Source organism: Hylobates moloch, unplaced genomic scaffold (genome assembly GCF_009828535.3).
Source record: "Hylobates moloch isolate HMO894 unplaced genomic scaffold, HMol_V3 SCAFFOLD_22, whole genome shotgun sequence".
NCBI lineage: Eukaryota > Metazoa > Chordata > Mammalia > Primates > Hylobatidae > Hylobates > Hylobates moloch.
The window spans coordinates 27350133-27367999 of record NW_026652297.1 but is presented as its reverse complement, the minus strand read 5'-3'; the positions used below and the strand labels follow the sequence as shown (position 1 = coordinate 27367999).

Below are 17867 nucleotides of genomic sequence, written 5' to 3'. Positions count from 1 at the left end.
AGTTGGTTTCAATTAAAACAATTTTGTGGAGCAAGAAATTTTCATAATGTTCACATAAGGATGCTATAGGACATTCCTTTTTTTCTCTTAACTCATGTTACTGCCTATTACTCTATCTTTGTTGTCAGAGTTGCTCTCGGAATATCTCAGATGACTAATTACCAAGCAAAGCAATGGTGGGAACATACTCTGCTCACAAAAAACTGCACATTTATTTGAGAAAAATATTCAATCGGAAATAGTTTACTGATACTTTCTGTGAAACTAAAGGAACTAGGAAAATAAACTATACTTCCAAAGAGAAAAATGTTCAGACTTCCTTCTAAATAGCTGAACTCTAATATCTCAGTATTCTATTTGAAAGAGAAGGAGGAATTCAATCTTATAAAAAGAAAAATAGGGCTGGGCACGGTGGCTCATGCCTGTAATCCTAGCACTTTGGGAGGCTGAGGCGGGCGGACTGCCTGACCTCAGGAGTTCGAGACCAGCCTGGGCAACATGGTGAAACCCCGTCTCTACTAAAATACAAAAAATTGGCCAGGCGCAGTGGCTCACGCCTGTAATCCCAGCACTTTCGGAGGCCAAGGCGGGCGGATCACGAGGTCAGGAGATCGAGACCATCCTGGCTAACACTGTGAAACCCTGTCTCTACTAAAAAAAATACAAAAAATTAGCCGGGCATGGTGGTGGGCGCCTGTAGTCCCAGCTACTCGGGAGGCTGAGGCAGGAGAATGGTGTGAACCTGGGAGGTAGAGATTGCAGTGAGCCGAGATTGGCCACTGCACTCCAGCCTGGGTGACAGAGCAAGACTCTGTCTCAAAATAAATAAATAAATAAATAAAAATAAAATACAAAAAATTATCCGGGCATGGCGGTGTGCGCCTGTAGTTCCAACTACTTGGGAGGCTGAGGCAAGAGAATTGCTTGAACCTGGGAGGCAGAGGTTGCAGTGAGGCGAGATTGTGCCACTGCACTCCAGCCTGGGCAACAGACCAAGACCCTGTCTCCAAGAAAAGAAAAAAAATGGGTTTGTCCCTGTTAGTCAATAGCAATGAAATTTCTACAAAAGAAAAAGGTCTCCTATAAATGGCAGGATGGTCAGGCACAGTGGCACATGCCTGTAGTCCCAGCCACTCGAGTAGCCGAGGTAGGGGGATTGCTTGAGCCCTGCCGTGAGCTATGACAGTACTTGTAAATGGCCATTACATTCTAGCCTGGGCAACTCTGTCTCTTGGAAAAAAAAAAAAAAGAAAAAAGGCCAGATGAAGGATGAGGTGGGAAAAAAACTAAGTAGAAACAATTCAACAAAACAAGGGGAGCAAAAAAAGCAGTGAAACTTTAGTTTAAGATATTAATGCTTCAATACCAATTTTCATACCTAGTGTTAGTCACCCAGTAATACAATCTCCTGTCTCTTCCCCTTGTATGTTTATTCTCACAAACATCAATCTTTTCATTCCAGGATTCCAGAAAGCCCTTTCCTAAGAATTCAGCTCCCGGGTAAATTTCAGAATTGGTACTCTGATTGAAGAGGTGATTTTGGCACTGGAATAGAATATGGCTGCAGGGAAAGAGGCAAACTCCCTCTCTGAATGAGAAACTGCAACCCCCTCAAACTGTTTTTCTTTAAGGTACAAAATATACACAAGGCACAGCAGGTGCACAAATCTGAAGTGTACAGCCCAATACATTCTTACATATGTATACACGTCTAACTACCACCATGATAATGATACAGAACATTCCTACTACTCTAGATGTTCCCTGTGCCCTTCTGGGACAATATTCTCCCACCAGAGGAAGTGACATTCTGACTTTATTATCACTGGTTAGTCCAACGATTCTTAAATGTTATATAAATCAGACAGTCTGTGCTCTTTTTTGTCTGGCTTTTGAAGTTTACCATAACGTCTATGAGATTCAACCATGTTGTAGCATGTGTCCATAATGTGTTATTTTTTATTGCTGAGTATTATTCCATTGTATAAATAGAATACAGTTTATTTATTTATATTTCGGAATACAATTTATTTATGTAGTCTACTATTGATGGACATTTGGGTTGTTTCCAGCTTTGAGCTATTATGAATAAAGCTACAGTGAACATTCCCATGCATAACCTTTGGTGAACACATCTAGTTTCTCTTGGATATATACCAGGTGTGGAAATGCTGGGTTACAGGGTAGACGTATGTTTACCTTTACTGCCCAATAGTTTTCTAAAGTGCTTGAATCAATTTACAAGCCCTTCAGCAACATACCTAGTTCTAGTTCTCCACAAACACACCAATACTTGGTATTGTCAGACTTTTTTTTTTTTTTTGGAAACAGGGTCTCACCCTGTTGCCCAGACTGGAGTGCAGTGGCACAATCATAGCTTACTACAGCCTTGAACTCCTGGCTTCAAGTGATCCTCCCACCTCAGCCTCCCAAAGTGCTGGGATAACAAGTGTGAGTCACCACGGCCAGGCCCAAACTTTTAATTTTTAGCCATTCTAGTGGGTATGTAATGGTACCTCATTGTGGTTTTTTTTTTGTTTTGTTTTTTGAAACAGAGTCTTGGTCTGTGACCCAGGATGGAGTGCAGTGGCGTGATCTTGGCTCGCTGCAACCTCCACCTCCCGGGTTCCTGTGATTCTAGTGCCTCAGCCACCTGAGTAGCTAGGATTACAGGAGTATGCCACCACACTCAGCTAATTTTTTGTATTTTTAGTAGAGGTAGGGTTTTGCTGTATTGGCCAGGCTGTTCTTGAACTCCTGGCCTCAAGAGATCTGCCTGCCTCAGCCTCCCAAGGTGCTGGGATTACAGGCGTGAGCCACTGCTCCCGGCCCTCACTGTGGTTTTAATATCTATTTCCTAGATGAAAAACTATAATAATATTAAGATCTTTTCATATCTTTATTGGTCACTTTGGTTTTTTTTTGAGATGGAGTCTCACTCTGTTGCCCAGGCTGGAGTGCAGTGGTGCGATCTCAGTTCACTGCAAGCTCCGCCTCCCGGGTTCAAGCAAGTCTCCTGCCTCAGCCATCCGAGTAGCTGGGATCAAAGGTGCCCATCACCACACCTGGCTAATTTTTCTATTTTTAGTAGAGATGGGGTTTCACCATGTTGGCCAGGCTGGTCTCGAACTCCTGACCTCAGGTGATCCGCCCACCTCAGCCTCCCAAAGTGCTGGGATTACAGGCGTGAGCCACTGTGCCAGGCCTATTGGCCACTTTGATATCCTCTTTTGTGAAGTGCCTGTTTAAATCTTTTGACTATTTTTGAAATTTGTTTTTTTCCTATTGATTTATAGTTCTTTATATATTCTGGATACAAGGGCTTTGTGAGACATGTGTATTGCAAAAATTTTCTTCCATTTTGTGTCTTGACTTTTTCCTCTCTTAATCATGTATTTTTAAGAAGTTCTTTATTTTAATGAAATTCAACTGGCTTTTTGTTTTAAGGTTAGTACTTTTTGTGTCCTACTTAAGGACTCTGCCTACCCTAGTGTCTACTCTCCATACTTTCTTCTTGTTTTACTGTTTTGCTTTTTATATTGAAGTTATAATAAGCCATTCTGATTTAGGTTTTCTGTATGGAGGGAAGTAGGGGTGAAGACTCATTTCCCCGCTTGTGGTATAACCAACTGCTCTTGTGGCATTTTCTGAGGAAAGCCCCCATTTGTAAGTGTGTGCTGACTGTTAGGTAATGGGAGCACACCTTCCATGGAGGAGCACTCTCATACTCACCTGTCTCGATAGTCTGCTTGCCTCCTGAGAGGACGCCCAGAGGGAGCGTGCCTGTGGGAGTCAGGCCCTTGAGAGTCAGCACACTCTCACTTTCTTGCCTGCAAAGGAAGACCAAAGCCGTGGGTTAATGCCAGGGAACCCTCTGTTCAGCAACTCAAAGATATTGAAAGAAGTGAAGAAAGAGAGCAGAGATGGAAGATAGGTTCTCCTACCTCCTACGCCTTCCCTGACTCAAAGAAAGGGATGTTTTCTACAAATATTTTCATTTTAAACAATCAGCCAGTTCTTGTTTTTCAATTAGAAGCACTTAACAGCCAGGCACTGTTCTAACATTTCCCATATTTTATCCCATTTAATACACCTAACAACCTGTGCGCTAGGACCTATTATTATTTCTACTTTACAGGCAAGGAAACTAAGGCACAGAGATGAAACCCAAGATCACACAGGTAAGAAGAGGTAGAGCCAGAATCTGAACACAGGCAATCAGGTTGGAAAGTCCACACTAAACCACTACATTCACTACATCTAAGCTACTAACAAATCAATGTTTGCTGGAACATTTTTAGTCCCTTCAACATGTTCACTGAATCTGCACTCAACCTAAAGACCTGCAGTTTCAATACTAAATTCCAATTCTAAAAAAACTGTTCTGAATTCGACATTTAATTTACTCTCAAAATGCCTTTAATCCACACTGTAATGACAGACATCCTTACCGAAGAATTGAAAAGACCCGTGCCATCTTCCCAATGGCTCTGATCTTATTCCTGATGATCTCCTTACGAACTGTAGTGCTTCCTTAGAAAATACAAAGAATAAGTAAGTTAAAGGGATGTGTTAATAGGCTGCCTTTAAAAAATTCAGGATGAAGTGTCTTAAGTTAAAGAAACAATTGTTTTTAAAAAAACAGAAATGAAGGCTTAAGTTTGTTTAAACAAACAAAAAAATCAGGAAGTTCTAAGGAGCAAGAGAAAAAATGACCCAGAAGATAAAAAGATGAAGTAAAAAATGAGAGGCCACAAAAAAGACAGACTGGGTGGATCTATGAGAGGTAGGAACTTATTTGTGGTTGTGAAACGTAGAACACAGCAAAGAATAAAACACACACATACATAAACAAACCTCACAAAGAAAGCTGCTACAGCAAAGATGTCTTTTGATAATGCTGTGGGCCACCTTAGGGTGCAGGGTTTGGCCTGCCAAATGGCAAGTGATCATTCCAGTAGCTGTCTTCTGTATGTAAACACAATACCCAGCTAGCTCTCCTGAACTTAGGGCTGCTTTCATTCTATAATCTTCACTTACATTAGTGAGTTATTGCCTCACAATACTACCTACAACTGTGCACTATTTTAAAAAGCAACAACAGAAAAAGTTAACGCAAGACTTTAAGGGTTTTTCTTATCTAAGATTCTGAAAATAGCCCACACATGAGAAGCCAAGGTCCAGCATGCACCAGGTGACTACAGTCAAAAGTCAGAAAAAGAAACATGGCCTCTCCTTCCTCACATTCAACCCTCAACACCCTGCCGGATCATGCAACAGGTCCAGAGAAAACATATACATTAAAACCGAAGGGGAGGATGGAGAGCCTTTCTGAAGTTATTTAACTACCAATTTTAAAAGTCTAACCAATAGACTATGGTGGGACAGAGAGTAAGCATTAAGCTCTTAGCACGGTTTAGTCGGATACCTTTCTGATAGCTTGGAATGTAGTGATCTTCAGGGAGAAGAAACACCAAGAAACAAGGAGATGAAGACAGAAATATGAGAAGAGAAATTTATGTTTACATGGAAAAGAGAAAAAAAATCAAAGTGAAATGCAATAGGAGAAACAGGCTATTATCTTTACCAGCTCATAAGAGATATCCTTGGAATCATGATACAACATTAAATTACACATTTATTTTGTCAGTAGTTTCTTCCATTTCTTAAAAGTTTATGGTTTTACATTAATTCACATCTATGAGCATCCAACATTTTCTACCCCCACAGATCATGAAAATAACATTAAACAAAGATATTATTTGCAGAATAAATGATGCCAAAAACAAGGAACAAAAACGGAGGACAGAACAGTTTACAAATCTCTTCATAGGAATAGTATGTTTTTTTGTTTAATGGATTCTATAGCTTCTCTTTCAGGGGATATAATCGTTCTTCCTTTTTTTTTTTTTTTTTTTTTGAGATGGATTCTTGCTCTGTCACCAGCTGGAGTGCAGTAGTGTGATCTTGGCTCACTGCAACCTCTGCCTCTCAGGTTCAAGCAATTCTCCTGCCTCAGCCTCCCGAGTAGCTGGGACTACAGGTGCGCGCCACCACGCCCCAGCTAATTTTTGTATTTTTAGTAGAGATGGGGTTTCACCATGTTGGCCAGGATGGTCTCGATCTCCTGACCTCATGATCCGCCCGCCTTGGGCTCCCAAAGTGCTAGGATTACAGGCGTGAGCCACTGTGCCCGGCCCATTCTTCCTTTTTAAGTATTTATTTATTTTTATGTTTGTGATGGGAAATAATAGGAAATATATGTGTTTTTGTTTGTTTGTTTGTCTGAGACAGGGTCTCCCTCTGTTGGCCAGGCTAGAGTGTAGTGGCAAGATCTCTGCTCACTGCAACCTCCGCCTCCCAGGTTCAAGTAATCCTCCCACCTCAGGACCCCAAGTAGCTGGGACCAGAGGCACTCACCACCACATCTGGTTGATTTCTGCATTTTTAGTAGAGATGGGGTTTCGCCATGTTGCCCAGGGGGATATTCGGTTTTTCTTTTGTTTTTCACTTGGCTGCACTATTTCCTCAAGAAGAACTGGTTCCTTCTAGTGATCTCCTATACTATAAATAAAAACACTCACAAGCTATCTTCCATATGCTGTTGATCTTCAGTGCGGAACTTGAAGCATGAGAGTGTATGGTAATTTCCTCTAGATTCCCAAAGGGAGTTGTGTTTTCTCCACGATGGAGATGGTTTATCCTCACAGTTAAGGGGACCACCTTAGCACACAGCCTGGATAGGATGAGGCTGGTTTGTGCTTGGGTGACCACCACTTTTCCAGAATCTCTTGCATTGTCAGACAAGTCAGGACCTACTTGTATAATCAAACCTCCCACAGCACACTAGGAAAAAAAATACTTGGCTACATATATAATAAAATGTTACTGTATAAAAAGATCCCTCACACACCAATAACAAAAAAACCAAAATGGGGCTGGGCGTGGTGGCTCATGCTTGTAATCCCAGCACTTTGGGAGACCGAGGCAGGCAGACCACTTTGAGCTCAGGAGTTCAAGACTAGCCTGGACAACATGGCGAAACCCCATCTATACTAAAAATACAAAAATTAGCTGGTCATGGTGGCACACGCCTATAATCCCAGCTACTCGCAAGGCTAAGGCAGGAGAATCGCTTGAACCCAGGAGGTGAAGGTTGCAGTGAGCAGAGATCGCGCCACCGCACTCCAGCCTGGGTGACAGAAAAACACTCTGTCTCAAAAAAAAAAGGATAGGAGATATGAATTGACAAGTCACAAAAGTGAGATAAACATGGCCAACAAACACAAGAAAAAATTGTCCATTAGTCTCATAAAAATATAAACTAAAAATTTAATTAAAAACTTAATAACACCAGACTATAACAAGTATCATAAACAGTATTGGAGACAGCACTGTGACTATGCATCCTGCAAAATGTAAACTGGTACAGCCTTTCTAGAGGCTGTATCAGAAATTTCTATCTGTATCAGAGTTGAAATTTTAAGTACTAATTGACACAGATTTTCAATTTCTAGAAATTCATCCTATGGAAATAATCAAGAAGTGTTATTCTTGATTTTCTAATATTGCTTTACTTCCTTTCATCTGACATATTTATTTACTGTTTTTCCTCCCTACACTAGCAAATAAGCTTATTGAGAGCAAGGACCTAAACAATACAGTACTTGGTATATATCAAGCATGTAATAAACATTGGTTAAGAGAATGTGCACATTTTTATCTAAACAAATGTTCAAAACTATATGGGTTTTGTCAGCAAAAACTTGGGAAAAACTCCAATTTCCAACACCACCAGGATTAGTTAAAACACTGATCAACATGGACAACTACAGATCCATTAGAAACTAGTCGGCCGGGCGCGGTGGCTCACGCCTGTAATCCCAGCACTTTGGGAGTCCAAGGTGGGCGGATCACAAGGCCGGGAGATCGAGACCATCCTGGCTAACATGGTGAAACCCCGTCTCTACTAAAAAATACAAAAAATTAGCCGGGCGTCGTGGCAGAAGCCTGCAGTCCCAGCTACTCGGGAGGCTGAGGCAGGAGACTGGCGTGAGCCTGGGAGGCGGAGCTTGCAGTGAGCCGAGATCGTGCCACTGCACTCCAACCTGGGCAACAGAGCGAGACTCCGTCTCAAAAAAAAAAAAAAAAAAAAAAAAAAAAAAAAAAAAAAAAAAAAAAAAAAAAAAAAAAGAAACTAGTCTACAAAGAAACTCCACAAAAATAGTGTACTAGATCTTATTACATGACCTCATTCTCATTAAAAAGAAAAAAAAAAACAGAGGAAAGCTATGTGCAAAGATAAAAGACAATTAACACAGTATACATTAAGATGTTGGCCGGGCGCGGTGGCTCACGCTTGTAATCCCAGCACTTTGGGAGGCCGAGGTGGGCGGATCACGAGGTCAGGAGATTGAGACCACGGTGAAACCCCGTCTCTACTAAAAAAAAAAATACAAAAAATTAGCCGGGCGTGGTGGCGGGCGCCTGTAGTCCCAGCTACTCGGAGAGGCTGAGGCAGGAGAATGGCGTGAACCCGGGAGGCGGAGGTTGCAGTGAGCCGAGATCGCGCCACTGCACTCCAGCCTGGGCGACAGAAAAAAAAAAAAAAAAAAAAAAAAAAAAAAAAAAAAAAAAAAAAAGATGTTAACTGTGGATATCTATAAGATGATGGAATTATGGGTGACTTTTTTTCCTTATTTATGGTTTCTCGTATTTTTCAAATTTTATTTTTCTACAATGAACTAACTTTATTTTTAATAAGACAAAGAAAATCATTCAAAATAAACTAAAACCGAAACCAAACCTCTTCCTAGTTTTAGTTCAAAGGAGGAAAAGTTTACCTTCTGCTTCATCATCAGAAATCAGTTCATCATCAGAGCATATGTTGAGCACATTTACCAGCATCTCTGTGACTAAGATAAAATAATCCAAAATTTACGCAATTAATGAGGTACTTTCTCTAAAATAATGTGGATATCTAAATAAACACATGTTAAGTAAGCATAAACAAAAATTATTTATCATTATGTTAGTAAGAATAGCTATAAAAAGTAGCATAAATGTAAACTTTCAGGTTTAAAAAGAATTTGGGTAGATTACTTGCTCCAGTAAAAGTCTGGAGTCTTTGAAGATCTATTGCATAATTACTTGATTTTACTGGATTGCTGTTCAGAGCTTCTTCCCACACTGATACACATGTGAGAAAATTTTTTTCCCATTTTACAAAGTTAAGCCAACAGGCCTATGTCCAACAGGCTTAGCTAATTTGAGTAGTTGTACAAATAAAATTGTAAGGACAATAAATTCTGTTTAAATCTCTTCAGTACTGAAGAAATCTGAGGGAATGACAAGTAACTGTTACTTTAACATCTTGATCATAGTAGGTCAGCTACTTTAAATTGATATTTACAATAAGAAAACCATAATATATTAAAATTTAAGAACCAATTACATGCCATTTACAAATCTATGTAGAGGCTGGGCACTGTGGCTCACACCTGTAATCCCAGCACTTTGGGAGGCTGAGGAGGGAGGATCACTTGAGATCAGGAGTTTGAGCCCAGCCTGGCCAATATGGTGAAACCCTGTCTCTACTAAAATACAAAAATTAGCCAGGTGCAGTGGCACGTGCCTATAATCCCAGCTCCTCAGAAGGCTGAGGCAGGAGAATTGCTTGAATCTGGGAGGTGGAGGTTGTAGTTAGCCGAGATCATGCCACTGCACTCCAGGCTGGGTGACAGAGCGAGACTCCATCTCAGAAAAAAAAAAAAAAAATCTATTTAGAGAACAAACAAAATTAGAAAACATTTCTGAACCATGGAGGGGCTCATGCAAATATAAGGTGTGCTCAGTCACCAAACAACTGATGAGACATGTGCTTTAATTCTCTTACCTTTTTCCCCAACAAAAGGCAAAGACCATGTGAAAACATCCATAAAGTTTGGAAGCCAGTAGGGGTGTGGAGAACAGTTAAACTGCCTGATATTCATGACATTATTTTCGTATTTCAACACAGCAGCTAAAAAGGAAAAAAGCAAGAAAATCTGGCACAGAGGAACATGGCATGGCAAGTGGTATGCTTTGTACAGCTGTGTACCTGCTATGCAGAATTCGAGAACTTTCCATTTGTAAAGTCAGTACTTGACTAGGTAAAGGGCAGACGGAAAATTTTAAAGCCTTTTATTTAGTTCATTCTCTTAAGAGTTATTCCAAGGAACAAAGTTACCTGAACAGCTCATACAATAAAACTACAAAAGAAACTGAAACTTTGGAGTCACTGCACAGTAACTATCTCTATAAACCTCAAGATCCACATGAGGAAAATTTCCCCATAATTTCCTTTTATAGGCCAAATGGTTATAATTACAACTCTCCTTTGAAGGCAAATATCACTCATTAAATGGACACAGCCTGTTTTGCTAGTCATTAGCCAGAGTCAAAGATTGTATACACTCTCTGGGAGTTTATATATTGCAGTTATCAACTCATACTGGAAGATACGAATGGCAAACTTGGAGCATTTTACAATTAAATGTTCAAAATTAGATTAAATCATCTCTGTATTCAATATAGTGGATTTTAAAATTGCCGATTTCTCCAATACACAGCAGTATATTGCCAGCATGCTATAAATGTTTAATATTAACCGTTTAGATACTTGCACACATACTTTGATGCCAAACTGATTTTCTTTATATTTTGAAAGTCTTAAAATCCAATTCGTTAGCCTTTATCACCAGCAATGTTGTTTGCACTATTCTCTTAATTATTCTGTGGTCATACAATAAAACAGGGTGTAACAGTTCTCTAGAAATGATAGATATAGGTCATGTCCTCATTCCTGTTTCTTTGCTATAGGATAATCTAGTGTTCTTAAAATTTAAGTTATTGAATGTCTAAAATGTACACCATACATTTTTTTTTTTTTTTTTTTTTGAGACGTAGTCTCGCTCTGTCGCCCAGGCTGGAGTGCAGTGGTGCGATCTCGGCTCACTGCAAGCTCTGCCTCCTGGGTTCACGCCATTCTCCTGCCTCAGCCTCTGTGAGTAGCTGGGACTACAGGCGCCCGCCACCACGTCCGGCTAATTTTTTTTTGTATTTTTAGTAGAGACGGGGTTTCACCGTGGTCTCCATCTCCTGACCTCGTGATCCGCCCGCCTCGGCCTCCCAAAGTGCTGGGATTACAAGCGTGAGCCACCGCGCCCGGCCCACCATACATTATTAAGAAAATAAATTATAGTTTCTAGCTCTTAAAAAGCCTAACACTGGCTATGATGTACATGTCCCATTATTTTCACGTGTACGTATTTTATTTAGTTTAGGTAAATATGTCATATACCATTATTCAACAACTCCCTTAATTTCTACCCAGGAAAAAGAAGCGGGAGGTGAGTCTCAATAGTGAATGACTGGAAACAAGAGCTTATAAAATTGCTTTTGGGTGTGTTCCCAGTGGACAGAAGAAAACAAGAATAAGAATCTTTAAAAATCATGATTAAAGGTCTTTCATGTAACCAGTGGAACTAAGAAATACCTGTAGATACCAATAAGTCTAAAGAACATGAAAGAGCACTCCTAGCACTTTGGGAGGCCGAGGCGGGCGGATTGCCTGAGCTCAGGAGATCGAGACCAGCCTGGGCAACATGGTAAAACCCCGTCTCTACTAAAATACAAAAAATTAGCCAGGCGTGGCAATGTGCACCTGTAGTCCCAGCTACTCAGGAGGCTGAGGCGGGAGAATTGCTTGAACCCAGGAGGCAGAGGTTGTAGTGAGCCAAGACCGCACCACTGCACTCCAGCCTGGGCAACACAGTGAGACTCTGTCTCTGAAAAAAGAAAAAATATATGAAAGAGGCCAGGTGTGGTGGCACACACTTGTAATACCAGCACTTTGGGAGGCCAAGGCAGGAGGATTGCTTAGGCTCAGGAGTTTGAGACCAGCCTGGGCAACATAATGAGACCCTATCTCTATAAAAAATATTTAAAAATTAGCCAGGTGTGGTGGCATGCACCTGTGGTCCCAGCTAGTTGGGAGGCTGAGGTGGGAGGATCACTTGAGCCCAGAAGTCGAGGCTGCAGTGAATCAAGTTCGTGCCACTGCGCTCCAACCTAAGTGACAGAGACCAAGAGAAAGAGAGAGAGAGAGAAAGAAAGAGAGAGAGGGAGGGAGGGAGGGAAAGAAAAGAGAGAGAGAGAAAGAAAGAAAGAGAGAGAGAGAAGGAAGGGAGGAAGGAAGGAAGGAAGGAGGGAAGGAGAAAGAAAGAAAGAAAGAAGGAAAGAAAGAGAAGGACAGAGAAAGAAAAAGAAAAGAAAAAAGAAAAGAGAGAAAGAGAAGAGCAACAGTAGAAGGAAGAAGAAAAAGAATAATAGAGTTCCCTTTTTCAGAAAAGAAGGCACTTGTATGGGGAGTAATTGAGTACCCCCAGGGACTGGTTCAAATGCCACATTTTCTGCCTTTTTCCTTCTAAAATGCTTAAGAAACAACCAATGAAAATAAGACTGTTTTGAGATAAAAGTTACTAATTATGTCAAAGCTGACAGAAAACTCAGGTAGAATGAACTGTGGCTTTTACTTTTTTTTTTTATTTTTTAGAGACAGGGTCTTGCTCTGTTGCCCAGCTGGAATGCAGTGGTGTGATCACAGCTCACTGCAGCCTTGAACTACTGGACTCAAAGGATCCTACTACCTCAGCCTCCTGAGTAGCTAGGACTATAGGCATGCTCCACCTTGCCTGGCTAACTTTTAAATTTTTCTTTGTAAAGATGGGGTCACATTTTGTTGCCCAGGCTGGTCTTGAATTCTAGGCCTCAAGTGATCCTGCCCTTGGCATCCCAAAGTGCTGAGATTACAGGCATGAGCCACTGTGCCTGGCCAGGACTGTGACGTTAAAAGTTTGCTAAAGAAATAATCAAGAACAAAACCAGGTTAGATTGACACAAAAAACAAGCTAGCAGTGAGTGAGCTGTATAGTGCCTGCTGACTTAGGTGGCATGTTTCAGCTTGGCACACTGATAAATCCATTGAGCAATCAATAGATACTCTTTTTGATGAAGTTAAAAAAGAAAGTGAGAAAGGAACACCTTCATTACAAATAGGAGATCTAGGGCCACAAGAGTCCTTGAAGACATTTAACAACACCAACAGTCCACACCATTGATAAGAGAATAAATAAGAATAAAACCTAAGTTGCTAATATACTGGAAATATCAGGAAAAAGGAAATAACAAATGAACTTAGGGAGAAGCAGAGCACTGTAGGACAGATAAGGCTCAGAGAAGAATGTTAAGTTAAATGAAAACATAAGACTAGGACAGAACTTAAGTCAAAGACATGCTTTTTAAAATAGACAAGTCACTGGAGGACAAACTAAAATGACTGACCCAAATCGGATTTAAATGAGATGTGCCATTCCATAGTTTACTTTCAAATAGAGTAAATATGAATTATATTTGGCCATCTTTGAAACTTATCTCCCCAACTGCATATACAAGGTATAACTATAAAGTAATGAGACTTAAGAAACCACCAGCTACAAACACACCAGACCTTTGCATCAGATGAGTGTGGTCCTTTGATATTATCACATCAGGTACAATAACAGTAAAATCTGTATTATTATAGTAATTTATATTTTGAACAACACTTTAATATCCATTTTCCTTATTCCAACTTATCTTCAACAACCCTATATAACAGATATTTTAAAGATGAGGCTCAGAGAAGTATCTTATTAAATGTGACACACTTAAAAGTGAAGCAGGACTAGACTGACTCCTTGCTTTGTGTTCTTTTCAGCACAACTTGTTGCCTTACCATATAATTAATCCAGAGATGCTGCCATTACTCAAAACGTTTTTGGAACTCCTCTTTTGGAAGTGCCTCCAGAGCCATTGCATCAGCAACACGAGAAAAACCAGTCTCATTACCTTATAATCATACCTTGTTTCTGACCCCAAATGGTATCATCTAGCTTGATCACTCACCTTATTTATCAGTCTTGACTCCGAATGACTTTTGGCTGTCCAAAAATCAAATCCACCCTCAAAGGACGAAGATTTCCCATCATTGAGGATAATCAAAAGAATGTGTCGCAGACTCTGAAGGCAATGCCAAAAGAGGAGTTCCAAAAATGTTTTTGAACAAGGACAGCATTGTTGGAATAGGTGTGTAGCCTCCCAAGGTAACTACTTTGAAGGGACAATACTCATTTGGATATGTTTGTTCTGGCATGTTTATTTTCAAAGTCCTATTAATTTATAGTCATACTTTATAAACAACAAAATAGTTACAGAAATAGGAAGTTTTTAGTAGGACCACTGCCTTGATAGAAAACATAAACTATTAATCATAAAAGTTTTAAATTAAAAAAAAGACTTTAACAGGATAAAGTCTTAGAAGTAAAATTTCTGGAACAAAAGGCATGTATATACCCATTCTCCTTTTTTCATATGGGAAACTGAAGATTAGAAAGATAATGTGACTCACCCAAAGTCACAGTATTCGTTTCTGGCAGGGCTCAAACTAAAAATGAAGTTTTTTTTTTTTTTTTGACTTTGTACACTAGGTCACTCTACCTAGACCATATCTCAAGAAAAACAAAAATAGCTTAATAATTCACAAAGATTAAAATACCAGTGGTGACTTTGAGATACTGTTATAAACACATTAAATTCACCAAAACCAATAATTTATGCTAACTATTCTGACATGAGCCTGAAGCAATTTATTCTTCTTATACTTTGATTCTGTAGTATCAATCTGACCTATTATGATCATTATTTATACTCACAAAGAAGCCAGTAATACTTAGGAGATAAAGACCAAGCAGCAGCATAAATTCTGAATTTCTTGGCCTTTGTTTCAACTAAGACCCCTTTTTTTCTTATTTAAAATTTATATTTTAAAATGACACAAACACACATACATACATACAATTAAACCAGAGCTCACGTTTACTAATAAATTCAAACTCAAATATTGCTGGACTCCTTTACCTTTATTGTTATAGACATCTAGGTAATTGGGGGCAGAGAAAATTGTAATAAGTGATGGAAAGCCTGTTGCTTGACTCTTCCTGTACATTCGATACCTGAAAAAGAGATGAAAGTCCATCTGTCTTCATATTAAATGCAAAGGCTCTGCAGTGATATTTGGTACAATTTTAATGTAACTTACCCAGCATCTTGGGCTTCATGGGCTCTGATAATTGATAGTAAATTATTGTTCTGCAAAAATTCACAAACTGCAGGGTAACTGGAAAAGAAAATTAGAAAACATAAATCCAGAATTAAAACAATTTTTTTTAACAGGAAGATGGGGAAGTCAACATGATATTAGCTGATTTTGTTTCAAAATTACAAGTATTACACACTACTGAAATTTTATGAATAGCTTAGTACTCATCATTCTGTTTCTCTATTTCACTAATATACCTCACTACAGATCAAACATGAAAACAATAGATAATCCTACAATAGAAACAGCTCCTCCATCCCATCTTTTAATTTTTTTGTCTTAATCCATAATATAACACCAAAACTTTTATCAATGTCTTGATATTACAAAGTACAACAGTAGTGTGTGTGTGTGTGTGTGTGTGTGTGTGTGTGTATAGTAGGTGCTAAAAATTCAACACATACTTTTCTTCAATTGTCAAATTGTTAGAGAAATAAAAGAATATCCTTACAGCTTCACAGGTAATATCAACACCAAGATAATATTATGCAGGAATATATATATATATGTATATGTATATATATATATATACATATATATATATTTATTTTTGAGACAGAGTCTTGCTCTGTCGCCCAGGCTGGAGTGCAGTGGCGCAATATCGGCTCACTGCAAGCTTATGCAGGAATATTTTAGGAGTAGATGTAAATATTTTAGCCAACCATATTCTAAAAAAAGATATAATATTCTCATATACTCCTAAAATATTCTTTTCATACTATTACCTCTCTGAATGACAAATACCTGATAGGAAGAACTGGAGTATACAAAATTAACCTGGAATTACTTAGACATTAATTATTTAGTTTATTTTTAAAATCTTTGTTTCTCATTATGCTCATTAGAAAAAATTTACTTTTAAAGTAGGTTGTAGGTGACGTCAGCAAGATAGCAAAAGAGAACGTCTCCAGCCCTGGTCCTCCTACAGAAACAATAGTTTGGAAGCCATCCATGGCCATAAGTGCCATTGTGAGAACCTTCGGATTGAGGTAGGTGGTTATGAAACCTTGGTGGAGCCCAAGACTAGGAAGGGCTGCTTTGAGAAGGTAGACCCACTGACCTTTCAGCTATAGACCCAGAATCAGCCCGTCCCTTGTAAACCTGGCTCCAGTCCCACCTGTGTGCAGTCCTACCACCAGCTTCATCTATCCTGGGAAGGAACCATGTCTATTGATGTCCCTAGTAACAGATCCACCAACCAGACCCAACTGCAGACTCAAAGCAGCACTCTGACCTGGCTCCAGCCCTGCTCTAATGTGGCCAAGAGGAAGTCCTGCCTTAACAGGGACCTTGTGGAAATCATGCCTGTCCATTCCTCTGGTAAAAGGGCTGCTGATTGGACCCAAACATAAACCCAAACCAGCCTGTGACCCGGCTTGGGTCCCACCCTATTGAGTTCCAGAGACAGCTCTCCCCATCCATGGGACATACTTGTCCATGCCCCTAGTGGTAGGCCCACTGACTGTGAACCCTAGTGTAGCTCCATAATCTAGCTTCAGCCCTGCTTAATCACAATACCACAGGCAATCTCATCAACCCAAGGACTCAACAGGAGAAGGTATTTACTTGACGAACTAGTCCATACTGGAAGGCCCCTGCTCCTTCAAATGCACAGACTCCATTGCAAGGCTATATGAATTATAAAGAACCAGGTAAAAATGACACCACCAAAGGAAACTAATAAAGCTCTAGTAATTGGCCCTAAATAAATAGAGATGTATGAATTGCATGACAAAGAATCCAAAATAATCATCTTAAAGAAGCTCAATGAACTACAACTAAACAAAATCAGGAAAGCAATAAATGAATAAAGAGAGATGTTTAATAAAGAAACAGAAACCATAAAAAAGAAGAAAATAGAAATCCTGGAGCTGAAGAATACAATGACTCAACTGAAAAGCTCAAGAGACAGCTTCAACAGCAGACTCAGGCAGAAGAAAAGAACTGGCAAACTTAAAAGATAGGTCATTTGAAATGATACCATTACAGGGACAAAAAGAAAAAAGAATAAAAAAGAATGTGGAAAGTATACAGGACTTATGGGACAACATCAAGTGAAAATAATACAGGCATATGGGAGTTAAGGAGAAGAAAAAGGGGCAGAAAGCTTATTTTTAAAAACTAAAGGCTAACAGTTTAACAAATCTGGGGAGGAAAATCGACATTTCAATTCATGAAGCCCAAAGGTCTCCAAATAAGTTAAACACCGAGACGCATTATAATTAAGTTGTTAAAACTCAAAAAGAAAAAATCTGAAAGCAGCAAGAGAAAATCTGCTTGTCACGTAACATACAAGGAAGCTTCTATAAGACTATCAGTGAATTTCTCAGCTGAAACCTTGCAGGCCAGGAAAGCGGGAGATAATATATTCAAAGATGCACCTGGCCGTGGTGGCTCGTGCCTGTAATCCCAGCACTCTGGGAGGCTGAGGAAGGCAGATCACTTGATTCCAGGAGTTAGAGACCAGCCTGGCCAACATGGTGAAACCCCATCTCTACTAAACATATAAAAAATTAGCCAGGTGTGGTGGTGTGTGCCTGTAGTCCCAGCTAGTCAGGAGGCTGAGGTAGGAGAATCACTTGAACCCGGGAGGCAGAGGCTGCAGTGAGCCAAGATCACACCACTGCAC

General features: G+C 39.7%; 1 protein-coding gene across 2 annotated transcripts in view; it reads right to left on the bottom strand.

The window, feature by feature from the left end:
* PPP3CC (protein phosphatase 3 catalytic subunit gamma) overlaps window positions 1–17867 on the bottom strand; it is a 112927-nt gene that overhangs the window by 4709 nt on the left and 90351 nt on the right. For both annotated transcript variants that reach the window (XM_032143797.2, XM_032143799.2), the window contains exons 7-12: window positions 15179–15256; window positions 14998–15092; window positions 9896–10021; window positions 8844–8915; window positions 4452–4533; window positions 3733–3830 (exon numbers count right to left, since the gene is read on the bottom strand). In XM_032143797.2, coding sequence (XP_031999688.1) covers window positions 3733–3830; window positions 4452–4533; window positions 8844–8915; window positions 9896–10021; window positions 14998–15092; window positions 15179–15256 — 551 coding nt within the window. The remainder of the gene's footprint in view (window positions 1–3732; window positions 3831–4451; window positions 4534–8843; window positions 8916–9895; window positions 10022–14997; window positions 15093–15178; window positions 15257–17867) is intronic.